Source organism: Pristis pectinata, chromosome 16 (genome assembly GCF_009764475.1).
Source record: "Pristis pectinata isolate sPriPec2 chromosome 16, sPriPec2.1.pri, whole genome shotgun sequence".
Lineage (NCBI taxonomy): Eukaryota > Metazoa > Chordata > Chondrichthyes > Rhinopristiformes > Pristidae > Pristis > Pristis pectinata.
Genome location: NC_067420.1, coordinates 45,823,688 through 45,839,257, shown reverse-complemented (window position 1 = coordinate 45,839,257; position 15,570 = coordinate 45,823,688). Strand labels below are relative to the sequence as shown.

The window sequence follows — 15,570 nt, the reverse complement described above, 5'->3', positions numbered from 1 at the left end:
ATACAGTGGGCCTTGTTGTAGTGATACAAAGACAGCCTCATTCAACTACTTTTTATTGGAAATGGACTGTTGTCAGTGTCACTGACTATACATCACTATTCCATGTACATTCACTGTTTCTTGGACATCACCATGGTGAACCAATTTGACCCCTTTCCTTTTAGATTCTTAACAGCAGCTTCCCACTTACCTGCAGTTCTTTGATTTTCTTTTGGAGTTGTGCAACAAGGGCTCCCTCATCTTCAATCTTTGAGTTTAACTGATTTATTTCAAAATCCTTCCTGTGAAGGACAAAGCAAATATGTTTCAATTATAATAAATCTATGTCCAATGTCATGTGAACAGTTGTGCTCCCAATTTGTGTGAGAGGTCTGGCTGATTGTTACAGATTAGGAAACAAGAAGCCCCTAATAGTGGGTAATGTTGTCCTTGTTAAAAGGATATCTTGTGCTTAAAATCAAATGAGAGGGAGGAACCTATTGGAAGTGACAGTGGTCTTTCATTGGGAGTAGCACACTCACTTCTTCAGCCGTTCCTCAAGCTGCTGTTTGTCATTCTCTAGATCCATGACACACTCATGTGTTAGTTTCAGGTCCCCCTCTAGTTTCCGTTTTGCTCGCTCAAGGTCCATCCTGACTTTTTTCTCTTGTTCCAATGATCCTTCAAGCTGGCATGAAAGTGAAAGATTGTTAGAGGCTTATAAACAGACAACAACTGGGCCAGAGAGCGAGGGAGATTCAGCTCGGAAACAGGCCCTACAGCGCACCAAGTCCGTGTCAAATATCAAGCACCACATACACTAATGCTACATTAAATGACACCTATCCTTCTGCCTCCACAGATCCTACCTGACCTGCTAAGTTCCTCCAGCAGTTTGTTTTTGCTCTGTTTTTATTCTACTGATATTCCCCTCAATTCCATCCACACCCAAGAGTCTACACTCAAAGTATTAAGGGCAACTTATGGTGCTCAATTAACCTATCAACCCATGCATTTTTTGGATATGGGAGGAAACTGGAGCACCTGAAAGAAACCCATTCAGTCACAGGAAGAAAATACGAACTCCACAGAGGCAGCACCAGTGGTTCAGGATCGAACCTGGATCGCTGGAGCTGTGAGGCAGCTGCACCACTGTTCCACCCCATTAATTTGGCATTAATGTATTGGCTTCAAATAGACTGCACCTTTGAGTATATTGAAAATATCAATAGAGAATATTTTCATAATTCAAGGGAACTACAGTAAAATTCTGATAATCCATTATTAAATTGTTCAGAAATCCAGTAGCATTTGGCTCAGTGGGTGCTGATTCCCACACTCCCTTTAACACACCAGGGCCCTGTTCACATATTTTCTTTAACATAAAAGGTCTCCAGTTCCTCTACACTCACCAGGGCCCAGGTTCCTGGGCTGCCCTTAAATGTACTGGGTTCTGTTTCCCCTGCTTCTTTTAAATTCACCAGCATCCTATTTCTCCACTCCCTTTAAATTTACCAGGTTCACTGGAAAATTTATTATACCATGTAACCCCTAAAAAAAGTGTGTTCAACTATTCATTGGAATAAAATCCAATAGCCTAGAAAACCTACCAGACCAGCACTGTCAAAGTCCCGAGTGTGCCAGATTAACAGATCTTTATTGTACCCAGTACTAGAATCTTGAAAAATATAATTTCAACATGACATCACCAGACTGATCCTAAATCAAATCAATTTTTTATCTAGTTTTATTCTGATTTCTGAATTTTTAGCACTGCTCGTTGATCATTCAGGAGGAGAAACTTTGGGAAACTTTGCGAGACAGTACATCTAACTATAATTGGGTAAGAGTTGAGCAAATGAGTGGTGAGCTGCCATTTTAACTACACTGTTTCTCGATGTACAAAATGATCTTGCCACAGGCAAATAGGGTCACATCTTTGCTCAGAAGCTTATCACCAGTGTTATTGTTTGCACCCAGATTTGATTTTAACCTCAGGATGCATGACTAGTAGTCAGTGTTAAACATATCATAACTGTAATCAGTAAAATCTAAGTTAAATTAGAAGTATGTATCTACTTAGAGTCATCTTGTACATTCAGAGGAAGAGTTGGGTGGGGTTGGGGAGTGATTGGAGTTGCCACAGAGCAAGGGTGCATACTAGGCCTTTAAGCCTTCCTGTTTCTGGCTCTCAGTCAGCACAAGGGAATGGGGGAAAATTGGAAGAATCTGGGTTTTGAGCATCAACAAAGGGGCGAGGGAGATGATTGAAAACAAGAGATTTGCCCTACATCCAAGAAGCTCTTCTTCTGATTAAAAGATTTGGGATCTTGCAACTGTATCTGGTCACAACACCCATCCCTGACCATCCAATGCCACCATGAATCTATGTGAAATATGATGGATTTTCAAAGGTCCACTTATCGCAAACCAAGTCAAAGAGGATTCAGACAAACCATTTCCCTCATCCTTTTCCACTGGAATGGAAAAACTCTGTTACACATTATCCCCAATTTCATCGTCCTGCAGAGATGCAGCACGGAAATAGGCTCTTCAGCCTACTGACTCCACAACAACCATCAATTATCCATCTTAAGAAAGTTCTGTCCAAAACTTCTAGTCTACATCAAGTATTGAAAATTTTGCATAAAAACTGGGAACACAAATTGAAAAGAGGCTAGCAGAAGAGACCTCATTAGAGTGGAAATTTGGGAACTATCTGTGCACCCTCACTATTTTGATCTTATGTTTATCAAACTTTGTTTGACTATGGTCCTATGAAACCTCTTGGGAAAGCAGCAAGGTATCTACAGTAACAATTCAGATTCACTCTAATTGATAGGTAGCACCAGTTTTATCAACCAGTTTTGTAAATTGAGTCAACATTCAACTAAATTTGTAAGAATGATCACCTTAACCAATTTCACTTACGTCATCGACTTGTTGCTCAAGTTTCGACTTGGCTTTAGTCAGTGTATTGACCTTATCCTCCTCGGCCTGGAGGTCCTCTAGGGTTTGCTGATGAGCCTCCTGGAGAGCCTTCTTCTCCTTCGTGAGTTTAGCAATAGTTTCATCTAGAGTGGCCATTTCTTCTGTAAGATTCTTAACCTGTAAATTTCACCATGATGATGGGAAATATAAATTATCCAATAACTGGTTGCTATTCCACTCAACCAATGGAAGATGTTAACCTTTCATATCAGTCAGACTTCTTCAAAAATACATTCAAGTTACATTGAAAACTTAAGTACTGATGGGGACAGGTCTATCCTTGGATTGCACTGGAGTACAGTATTGGTGAGGACAAATCTGTCCCTGTATTAGAGTGGTATACAGTAGTAGCTAGGACAAGTCTCTCATTGTATGATGCTGGGAAACATTACTAGTGGATACAGTTTTGGCATTGTATAACATTTGGGTATAGTATTAGTTTGGACTGATCTGTCCCTGTACAATTGGGGTATAAGTCTATCCTCGTATAACAATGTAATGCAGTACTGGTGGGGAAAGGTCTGTTGCTGTATGACACTGAAGTACAATACTAGTAGGGATGTCTCTCCCTGTATAACATGAGTACAGTAATTGTGGGTGCAGGTTTGTAACTGTGTAACAGCAGGGTACAACAGTACTGGTGAGTACAGGTCTATCATTGTATAGCACTGGAACATAATAATGCAAGTACAAGTCTGTCCCTGCGTCACAATGGGGTATATACTGAATCATCACTGTATAACACTGGGGTACAATGTTGATACATGATTAGTCTGTCACTGTATAAATACATTTACAGTACTGGTAATGATGGTTGTGAAATGTATAACACATGCGTTCAGGTCTTTGTAAAAAGCTTGAGATTCAGTACTGATGGGTCGGGTCTGATGCTACATTATACTGGGTGTTGTATTTTTGAGTACAGCTCTGTCATCATATAACAGCAAGGCAAGGTGGGGGGGAGAGAATGAAACATCAGAAGGGAAAATACGGAAGCAGTGAGTGGGAGAAGGAAAGGTGAGTTGGAGAGATTAGAGTGAAGGGAATGGGAGGATAAGGGCAAAAGGAACAGAAAAATGGGAGAAGAGGGCAGATGAGGAGGTGAGCACCAGTGGCGAGAAGTGGAGGGATGGTGCAGAGTGAGATAGTGAGGACAGAAGGGAAGCCAGGTAGGTGTAGTGGACTTGAAGAGAGGGATGTGGAGGTGTTGGGGAGATGGTGTGATAAGATGTAGGATACTTTCCCCCTAAATAGGTGGCAAATGAAAAGAAGGTCACTGACCAGTTTCTGGATTCATTCTGAAACTATAAAAACTAAATTAGGGGAGAGAGTGCTACCTGGTAACTTGTAATCTTTGCTAAAGTCATACCTTATTTTCTGTTGCATGTTTCTCCTTTTCAACCTTGGCCAGGGTGATTTCAAGATCATCAATATCTTTCTTCAATTCTGCACATTCATCCTCTAACTTTCGTTTCTTTGCAGTAATCTCAGCATTCATTTCCTCTTCATCATCCAGTCTTTCTGTCAGCTCCTTTACTTTAGCTTCCAGCTGGATTTTTGCTTTGATCAGTAGATCACATCTTTCTGCTGCATCTGCAAGCATATCTTGCTCCTGGAAAGACAAATCACAAGCTTGTTGACACTTCTGCTCTCCAGGTTCCTAAAATATGTGTGAATAAGACTGAATATGGAGCATTCAGAGCTTTCTATGTTAAATGGGTTGTTTACTGGACTTGCTGCAGAGGTCGTTCAAAGAAGACACTTAGGGTAATCCAACCAAGGTCTGTCAGATTGAGAAACCAGCAGCAACTGGCCCAAACAGTCTGGTTAATCCTGTGCACATCGGTCATAGAAAAACTTCCCTGCCATCAATACTTATTGGAAATATCCCAGTCTTGCAGAAGGACCAGGCTGGTGTCAATCTCATTACCTTGGATATTGGTAACTTTAGGTGATGATAAATCAGCTGATCGCATTTTTTCAATGAAGACTGTGGGTCTGATTCACCATCAATCAGCTCATAGCAACTAAAGTTAAAAAAGTTTCACTTTATGATTATAAATCAGATTAAAATTTACCCTGTCATCATGGGAACATCAATGGTCAAGTCCACTGATGATGGAACCAGAGTGGAATCATATCTACTGGAAATGAGAACCGGAGGCTCTGCTATACAGAATGGAGGGACAAAGTCTATGGGAATAATAGTGATCAGGGACTCAATAACGGGACAGATGGTGTATGCAAACGAAACTCCAGGATGGTGTGTTGCCTCCTAGTTCCAGGGTGAACAATGTCTCGGAGTGAGTGTAGAACATTCTGAAAGGGGAGTGTGAAGAGCTGGAGGTCATCAACCATATTGTAAGATAAGATAAGATCAGATATCTTTATTAGTCACATGTACATTGAAATACACAGTGAAATGCATCTTTTGCGTAGAGTGTTCTGGGGGCAGCCCGCAAGTGTTGCCATGCTTTCCGGTGCCAACATAGCACGCCCGCAACTTCTTAACCCGTACGTCTTTCAAATGTACTAACAATGAAGAGAGATCCTGCAAAGGGAATTTAGGGAGTTAGGTAGAAAAGTGAAAGGCAGGTCCTCTAGGACTGTAATCTCCCTGTGCCACATACTAATGAGTAGAGGACTAGGAAAATATCTGGTGCAGGAGGGAGGACTTCAGGTATTTGGATCATTGGGATCTCTCCCCGGACAGGAGTGACCTGCACAACAGGGTTGGATTGCACTGGAGGGAACCAATATCCTTGCAGGGAGGTTTACTTGCTCTACCTGGTCAAGTTTAAACCAGTGAGACAGGAGTTGAGACCCAGAATATCAGTACAGGAGGTGGGGAGACGGAATCATAAACAGAAATTACAAGTACAGGGGGCAGAGCAGATTGAGACAGGTGGGGAAACATAAGAGGGCCAAACAGTGGCAGATGGAATTTAATCCAGACAAGTGTGAGATAATGCATTCTGGTACATCACAAGCTGGCAGGACATGTATAGGAAATGGCAGGGACCTTATGACTATTGATATACAGAGAGATCTTGAGGTGCAAGTTCATATTTCCCTGAAAATGGCCACACAATTGGATAGGATAGTGAAGGTGATGTTCAGCATGCTTGCCTTCATAGACTGAAACATTGAGTTTAAGAATTATTTCATCGCGTTGCAACTGTACAAAACGTTGGTCAAGCTGCATTTGAAGTATTATGAACAGTTCTGTCCCCAGACTACAAGAAGGATGTGGTAGCATTAGAAAGAGTGCAGAAGAGATTCACCAAGATGTAGCCTGGAATGGAGGGCATTAGGTACAAGGAGAGATTGGGTCGGTTGGGTTTGTTCTCACTGGAGAAAAGGAGGCTGACGGGTGACGTTATAGATGTTTATAAGATCATGAGGAGCATAGATAAGGTAGACAGAGTCTTTCTCCCAGGGCAGGGAGTCTAAAACTAGAGGGTATGGGTTAAAGTGAGAAGGAAATATTTAAAGGAAATCTGAGAGGCAAACTTTTCACGATGCCGGGGCAGAAACAATTAAAACACTTAAAAGGCATTTAGCAGGTACTTGAATAGGAAAGAAGTAGGGGGATACAGGCCTAATGCAGGCAAATGGGATTAGCATAGATAGGCATCATAGTTATAGATGAGTTGGGCCGAAGAGCCCATTTCTATGACTAGGACCTGGAAGCTGCTGTGTCCACTGTAGTGAGGCCACGGAATGGGCAAACTTCGTGTCTTACCGCTTGTAACTGAAGTGACAGGTCATTCTTCTCCTGTATCAGGGTAACTTGTTTTTCCTCCAGCTCCTTGCGTTTCGCCTCTGACTTTACCAGAGCCTCCTTCAGTTTCAGGAATTCCTCTTTCAGTGTTGCCATCTCCTTCTCAGTCTCAGCACTCTTCAGCAGAGGTTTAATCTTGAAGAAGAGTTTCATCCAAGACCAATTCTTTACTGCATTGAAAGCACGAATGTTCCACTGGATGACGAGCAGTGCATCTCTAGTGCAAAAAAAATGTTTAGGTACAAATTAATTTTTTCGTTGGTTTGAATTTAACCCATTGCCCTTTAATCTATGACATAATCCATCTTTAAGATATTTTAATACAAATGCTCCTCGTAAAGCTGACATTGTTTGGCTGGGTTTGATACAACTGAGTACATGAGCAGCCATTTCAGAGTAAACAACATTGATGTGAGACCAAAGTCTCATAAAATCCAGACAGGATAAGGACAGAGATCTCATTCTATAAAAGATGTTAAAAAACCTAATTGGTTTTTATGAAACCCAACAGCTTTCTGATCACTGTTAAAATAAACTTTATTCTCAAATGCTACATGGTGGGAAATGAATGTGCAATCCTAGCCTCAGGACTACTAATTCATTTACACAGTCACAACACGACCAGAGCCCTGACAACTAAAGGGGTTGATAAACAGCAATTGATTAAGGTTTCAATGATGAGTTAACGATGGTGAAACATGAAGGTTGCCAAAAAGAAACAGTTTTCAGCTTTGGCAACAGGGTGAGATGAAGATCCATCTATTCACTGCCTTCTCGTGGTAGGGTCTATCAGCATAGTTTCAACTAATTGCTTGAAGCTTGAGACCTATTAGAATGCATGATGAATTAAAAGTATGGTCATCTCAAACTCCTTCTCAACGCAAGATGATATTTACCGTCTTTCAATGATCTTCTGATATTCAATCCTCATCAACCTGCCTCGGCTCCGAGCCTGGATCATGGTCAGGATCTTTGCCAATCGTTCATCTCGCATTTCCTCTAGATGTCCTAACAGCCCAGCTTTGAAGAACACCTGGCCAATAAATGAAGGATCACTGTCAGGAACATATTGACCAGACCACTAAACCACTGATGCCCACTTTTCATTCAGGGTTATAATCAAAAGCAATAATTCATTCCTCTAGTAGAACATGTAGTTTTCTCAAACAGAAATCAAAGAACACCTCTCAGGAGCAGCTCTGTCTCTGTTTAATTTATATTGGTTTATTACAAATGGGAGAGGAGCAGAGGCATGGATAGGGGGAATTAGCAGGGGAAGGGGGGAGAGAATACGGCAGGGTGAGAGGGAGAGGTGGGAGAGAGGGGGTGAAAGGGTGTTAGAATGGTGGATGAGGGTGAAAGGATTAGTGGTGGGAGGCAGGAGGGGTATGATAGTGGATAAAGAGGAAGAGGGAGGTTTGGGATAAGTAGGAGAGAGAGAAGAACTGCACTGAGATGGAGTGGGGAAGTGGGGTTTAAGAACTCCCTGAGCAGGGGACACAAGCAGCAAAGGGTGGAAGGCAGAAGAGGAAATCCAAGGGAATTATTTCATTTGGAATAATGAATTAGAACAAAATTAAAATTAGAAAAACTTAAGAGAACCCAAAAGGAGGGAGAAGCAAGAATGATCACAAATAAATGATTAACTTAAATACAGTTAAGAATTAATATCCCAGTAATAAAGTTATTTCTAATTTTGGAGCCAAAAGTCTGAATGTAGGGAAATGGGAATGCTCTAAGCCAGTGCTAGATCAGCCGGCAGCAGTTTTTAAAGCCTTTGTCCTTACCTTTGTATGGCCAAACCTGTACTGACTGTGATCAATATCAAGGGAGCCCAACAATTTCTCTGTTGCTTTTCTGCTGTCGACAAACTTGTCTTCAGGAACAGCACTTGGGTTGAGAATACGGTAGCTGCAATTTGACAAAGAAGAGGTGAGATTGTTAGCAATGGTATTTGGCTGCAAGATTAGGTTGGTTCACAGCAGCTCACTTCCGGGTAAATGCTAACCCCTTAAAGCACTTATTCATCGTGTTAACTCTTGATGTAAGATACTCAACAGTGGTCAGCGATGGCAGGTAATGAAGAGTGTGATCTTCACCCTCCCCAGGAACAGACAGTAACATAAGGTAATTTCTTATAACTGGCAAGTTCAAGGTGATGAGATTGAGAGGACAAATATTGTCAATATCACATGTGATTTTAAGTAAAATGAATATTACCTCCAAAGTCTTTGTTCCACGTGTCCAAAGATTGAACTGTTAAGACAGCAGAGGGGTAATTCCTGCACATCTGACAATTATTGCCACGTTAAAAGGTCCAAATAAAGATTTAAAGCCAACTTTCCATACATCTTTTTTATTTGGAAGAGCAGTTGTAAATGATTTGGGTATGAATGCACATGGCACAATTAGCAAGTTTGCTGACGAAATTAAACTAGGGGTCTTGCTGGTAGTGAAGCAGGTTACAATGAATTGCAAAGAGATCTTGATCAGTTAGAGAGATGGGCTGAGGAATGGCAAATGGATTTCAACTTACATAAGTGTGAGGTGATGCACTTCGGACATTCAAATCAGGGTATGACTTATACAGTGAATGACAGGGCACTGATGATTGTTGTGGAACAGAGGGACCTGGGAGTACAAGTACACAGTTTGTTAAGAGTGGCCACGCAAGTAGACAGGGTGGTAAAAAAGGTTTTTAGCATGCTGGCCTTCAACAGTTAGGGCATCGAGTTTAGAAGTAGGGACATTATGTTGTAGTTATATAAGTTGTTGGTGAGTCCGCACTTTATTGTGTACAGTTTTGGTCACCCTGTTATAGGAAAGACGTTGTCAAGCTGGAGATGGTGAAGAAGAGATTTACAAGGATGCTACCTGGACGAGAGGGCCTGAGTTATAGGGAGAGGTTGGCCACGCTGGATCTTTATTCGTTGGAGCGTAGGTAAATGAGGAATGACCTCACAGAAGTTTATAAAATCATGAGGGGTATGGATAAGGTGGACGGTCAGTCTTTTCCCCTGGGTTGGGGAGTCCATAACTAGAGGGCACAGATTCAAGACAAGAGGGGAGAGATTTCAGAGATAACTTCTTTACACAGAGGGTAGTGAGTACCTGGAATGAGCTGCCAGAGGAAGTGGTCAAGGCGGGTACAGTTGCAACATTTAAGAGGCATTTGGATAGGTACATGGAGAGGAGGGGCTTGGAGGGTTATGGGCCGAATGCAGGCAACTAGGACTAGCAGGGAGGATGCTGTGGGTGGCATGGACCAGTTAGGCCAAAAGGCCTATTTCTATGTTGTATTACTCTACGACCTATGACCAGTTTTACAGCTCTGTCGATGAATACCAGGATTGTTCCTCTCAATGCAACGCACTACAAGCTGGAGGAACTCAGCAGGTCAGGCAGCACCTATAGAGAGAAATGGATAGTTGATGTTTCGGATCGAGACCCTTCATCTGGACTGGTGGCCTGACCCACTGAGTTCCTCCAGCAGATTGTGTGTTGCTCTAGATTCCAGCATCTGTAGCATCTTGTGTCTCCTTGTTCTTCCCAATGTTCCACTGCTGTTGATCTCTAGCTACTTTTAAACCAGTTTAAAGAACGTGCTGTAGATTGGCCTAACTTTATAGTCTATTCTGGAAGGTCAGATCAAATGGGATCCAGGGTGAGCTAAGATAATTGGTTATAAAATTGACTCAGTGGAAGGAGACAGAGATAGGAATGGAGGGTTGCTACTCAAAATGGAGGCCTGTGACCAGTGGTGTGCTACAGGGATCGGTGCAGGGGTACATTGTTGTTTGTCATCTATATTAATAATTTGGATAAGAATGTTGTTAACATAGTTAGTTAGTGGATGACATCAAAATTGGTGATATAGTAGAGAGTGAAGAAGGTTATCTAAGATTAAAACCAATTGGGTCAAAAAATAGCAGATGGAATTTAGCTCGGACAAGTGTGAGGCATTGAATTTTGGTCAGTTAAACCAGGGCATGACTTGCACAGTAAATGGTAGGGCCCTGGAGAGTGTTGTAGAACAGAGAGGGGTACAGGTGCATAGTTCCCTGAAAGTGGCGACATAGTAGACAGGGTGGTGAAGGCGGCTTTTGACACACTTGTCTTCATTAGTCAGGGCTTTGAGTACAGGAGTTAGGAAGTCATGTTACAACTGTACAAGTTGTTGCTGAGACCACACTTGGAGTATTGTGTGCAGTTCTGGTCACCCAGCTATAGGATGTCATTAAGCTGGAAAAAGTGAAGAAAAGATTCACAAGGATGTTCCTGAAACTGGAAGGCTTGAGTTATAAGGAGAGACTGAGCTGAATGGGACTTATTCCCCTGGAGCGTAGGAGGCTGAGGGGTGACTTTATAAAGGTTTATCAAGTCATAACAGGAGTAGATAAGGTGGATGGTGCCAATCTTTCCCAGGGCAGGGGAGTCTAAACTTAAAGGGCATAGATTTTAGGTGAGAGGAGAAAAATTTTAAAGGGATCTGTGGGGCAACTTTTTCACACAGAGGGTATATGGAACGAGCTGCCAGAGGCACGTAAAATTACAATGTTTAAAAGACATTTGGACAAGTACATGGATAGATAAGGACTAGAGGGATAAGGACAAAATGCAGGCAAATGGGAGTAGCTCGGGTAGACATCATGGCATGGACAAGTTGGGCTGATGGGCCTGTTTCCATGCTGTATAACTCCATGACTCTTACTCATTAACTGCTAAAATGAAACAGTCATTTTGCAAATATCTGTCAGGTTTCCTGGATGGTTCTACTGAATTCTTGTTCTGTACAGCTTGAAAGGCAGAACTGCTATCAGGGGATGGGATGTCCCTCACACAATTCCTGATCCCAAGAACCCAGTCAGTCTCATGCCAAAGAAGAGGACTATTGACTGGCAAGGAACAAGCCAGGTCAAAGGTGAATGAACTTGAACTGAGGCCAGTGCTGAGGAATCAAATGGAGTGAGGCAGGGTTGAAGACTGGTAGGGGATCACACCGGCAATTGTCACACCAACAGGAACAATACTGATAGGGTCAAATCAATGAGGAGCACTGCCTGCGGTATTCTGACGCACAATGACGTTGAAAGGCTTCAGTATAATTCCTTCCATCACTTTGCTGATGATTGAAAGTAGATTCAGTAACAGGCTGGAACAGACTTGTCCTGCTTTTGAGGACAGGACTAGTATACCAGTTTTTTAATCCATACTAGAACAGTTGAACTACAGGGCCAGCTGTTTTCTGGAAGGCTTGACAGCTGGGATATTGTCTAAACCCACAACCTTTACTATAGCTGGAGCTCTCAGGTGTTTCTTGCTATCACTTAGAGTGAATTGAAATGGCTGAGGAGACTGAAGTGTAAAGAATGATGGGGTTTGGACTCAGGACTCTGGGGGGGGGTGGGGGGTGGGGTCGAACATTTAGGATTGAAATGTGGAGAAATACGAGATCTCAAAAGGGATATGAATGCTTAGAAAGATATTGAGTTCATTAAAGTTTTAAAATACAAAGGGAATCAAAGAATATGGATATGAGTTGGATAGGGGATGAGGTGCAGGGTACACCATGATGTTATTTAGTGATGAAGCTGGATCAAAGGACCATATGTTCCTACGAAACTGCTTTGTGATCTTTAGGAACTGAAGGGGACGTTGAGAAAGATCAAACACGAATCATCCATCATAATTGATAATGGTTGCAAATGCATGAGCCTTGTCTTTTGTATTCACATGATTAGCTCTCCCATCACTGAGGATGAAGGTGTTCCTGGAACCTTCTTCTCCCACTACATTGTTTCACTATCCACCACCACTCACAACTTGATGCGGTAGGACTGTGGAACATTGATCCGATCAATTGCTTCTTGGATTTCTTAGCTCTGTCAATGGATACAGCTTCAGCTGTTTTGCAGGCAATCCAATGTTGTTGTCTTATGACAATTCACCTCATTTTTCAGTAAGCTTTATGCTGCTCTTGGCATGTTCTTTAATACCCATCAATGAATCTGTGCTAGTTTCACAGAATCACAGAGTTGCACAGCACAGAAACTGATCCTTCAGCCCAATTTGTTCATGGCGACCATGATGCCTATTTACGCTAATCCCATTTGCCTGCATTAGGCCTGTACACCTCTACACCTTTCCTATCCAGGTACCTGTGCAAATGCTTTTAAACACAGTAATTGTTTAATGGTAACATATATAATCAGGACCATAGGTTACAAGATGTTATGAAATATAACCCTTTTGCTGATGGCCCACAGAACCTCATGGATGCCTATTTTGGACCTGACAGGTCTTTTTTTTCAATCCATTTATAAAATGTGGGCTTTATTGCCCTTCCTCGATTGTCCTCAAGGTGGTGGTGATGAGCTGCTGCCTTGAACCACTGCAGTCATTCCAGTGATGTCCCTCCTCATTGCTGTTGGGTAAGCAATTCCAAGCTATAGACTTAATGACAATGAAAAATCAAGGATGGTGTGAGACTTGGAGAAGAACTTGTGGGTGCTGGTGTTTCCAAGCACTTGCTGCCCGTGTCTTTCTTGACTGTATTAGTCGTGAATTTGGGACATACTTTAAGAGGAACTTTGGCGAGTAGACTAGTATCTCATTTAGCATTGACGAAATGTTCCCAGGAATGAGAGGGCTAATGGAATCTCCACTAAAGCATTACAGTATATATTGAGTTATGCCTTCTTGACAGTGCTGTTGTGCCGTGAAGTTGGTGCGAACCCATGCCCTTCCTGATGCTACATTCACTCCTCCAACCATGAATTGCCCCACAGCTCCGTGAAGAGAGGTTGCCTGTGCAATCTGCTATCGGGCAGGCCAGGTGACCAGTGCTGAGGTGTGGGGCTTGGGGCTGCACCTTCCTGAGTGCAGGTCATTGTGGGGGACTGACTGTACCTGCTCCATATGTTGAAGGACCACAGTCTGTCTCATTACCACCCTTTGGATGTGATGGAAGCTGCTGTCTGTTACAATAGAAGAACCTCCAGACTGGGGAGAACTTGCAACCAACCAAAGACAGTGGGAGAGAGCAGCTTCCACCACATCAGTGTGTTCCAGGTGATCTATCTACACATGCAGTTGGTGCTGTCAGTCACCAGCAGTGGCCACACTCCCCAGGGTCCAGCCCCACAGCTGAACCTCTCACCCCAGCCCACCCAACACCAGCCCTCACAGGCAGCCCCTCCACTTCAAGCTGTGAGCAATTCACTTCTGGGACATGCAGGCCAAGCAGATGTCTCTTTTTGGAGTAAGGGGTGGGGTGGATGGGTGGTGGGGGGAGAAAAATACCAGTGAGTGTTCAGACTCTTGGACCAAGAGCACTATAACAGATCAGCACCACGTGGGGCAACGTTAAGCAACTGTCTTAGAGTCAAATAGAGATTGGAAATAGGCCCTTCAGCCCAACTGATCCATGCCAACCAAGATGACCCATAACCTTCAAAGCCTTTCCAATCCATGTACCTGTCCAACTGTCTTCTAAAGGCTGTTACTGTACCTGCCTCAACCACTTCCTCTGGCAGCTCATTCCACATTGTCCATCTTAAAGATGGACTACCTGGAGTTAGCTGAAGTAAGTTCAGGAGAATGATGAGTGAATGGGTACAGGTAGTGAGACTGTATCGATACAATTTGGGCCATGATCTCCTATGTTTTGCTATAGACATTTTCTCAATGACAATATCAGGTCTTATTAGGAATTGGCAGTTCAGATAAGTGATGGTAGTTCATCAACAGTGCACTCACCACAGCAAAGTAACCCACTGAATGTCTGTAAGGTGACTTAATAATGTTTATAGGATAAGAGAAAATAGCTGACTTTCAGGAATCTACCTGAGCCACTATAATCAAAGAGTCAAAGGTGAGAAGGTGCTGATGTAACATTGCCTCTTTCCCAGGACTGATAAATTGTTGTCACCCAGGATTGAAGAATTTGCTCTGGGTAATACATGTGTCAGCAGGAACAATGAAGTAGAGATCAGTTAGCATGAACATAACCTAACGTTAGTTGGCGCCAGTTCTTACCGCTGCTTGAAGTCGGCATATAATACTCTGTTTGGAAAACCTTTACGGCAAATGCGGATTCCTTCGAGCACACCATTACAACGTAGCTGGTGTAGGACCAAGAATGGGTCCATTGCACCTGCAAAATGGACAACAACCAATTAACTTCCCAGCTAGCAAGAGTCAACCACCTAAATGGAAATGCCACCTTTAAGTGGAGTCTCATTTAAGATCCCTTAAGTTAGGCCCTTTCTAAGAGTCACGTGTAATTAGAGGAATAACCTCTAGAGATCCTGTCAACAGAAGGCGTCCCAGAAATAGTGAACCTTTAGAATTCTCTGTCCAAGAGGGCTGTGGAGGATCAGTCACTGTGTATTCCAGACCAATATATATTGATTTTTAGATTTCAAGGAAATCATAGAATATGGGGCTAGTGCAGGAAAGTGACATCGAGATAAAAGATTAAGCTGTGATGGTGAATAGTAGAGCACACAAGGGGCTGAAAGGCCTACTCCTGCTTTTATTTCTTATGTTTTTGTTACATAGCACCCTCAGGAGCCCTGTGAAAGGTATCAACCACCAGTTACCCTATCAATCTCTGGGATCTACCATCAGGGATCCTACTGTCAGTGTTATCACTCGTTAAGATCCCATGAGAGGTAACATCCTCAAGGATCCTGTCAACAGAAGTGTCATTCTCAGGGAGTACATCAGGGATATCTACCCCAGAGCTCCTGCCAATGAATGAATCACACTCAGGCTCTGTCAGATGTATCACTCACATAGATCCTATCAACAAA

The 15,570-nt window shown here is 42.7% G+C and overlaps 1 protein-coding gene across 1 annotated transcript in view; it reads right to left on the bottom strand.

The window, feature by feature from the left end:
• LOC127578827 (myosin-7-like) overlaps nt 1-15,570 on the bottom strand; it is a 118,153-nt gene that overhangs the window by 40,570 nt on the left and 62,013 nt on the right. Inside the window, exons 20-27 of the mRNA XM_052031317.1 lie at nt 14,792-14,909; nt 8,542-8,665; nt 7,651-7,787; nt 6,716-6,971; nt 4,340-4,582; nt 2,911-3,087; nt 522-667; nt 191-281 (exon numbers count right to left, since the gene is read on the bottom strand). Coding sequence (XP_051887277.1) covers nt 191-281; nt 522-667; nt 2,911-3,087; nt 4,340-4,582; nt 6,716-6,971; nt 7,651-7,787; nt 8,542-8,665; nt 14,792-14,909 — 1,292 coding nt within the window. The remainder of the gene's footprint in view (nt 1-190; nt 282-521; nt 668-2,910; nt 3,088-4,339; nt 4,583-6,715; nt 6,972-7,650; nt 7,788-8,541; nt 8,666-14,791; nt 14,910-15,570) is intronic.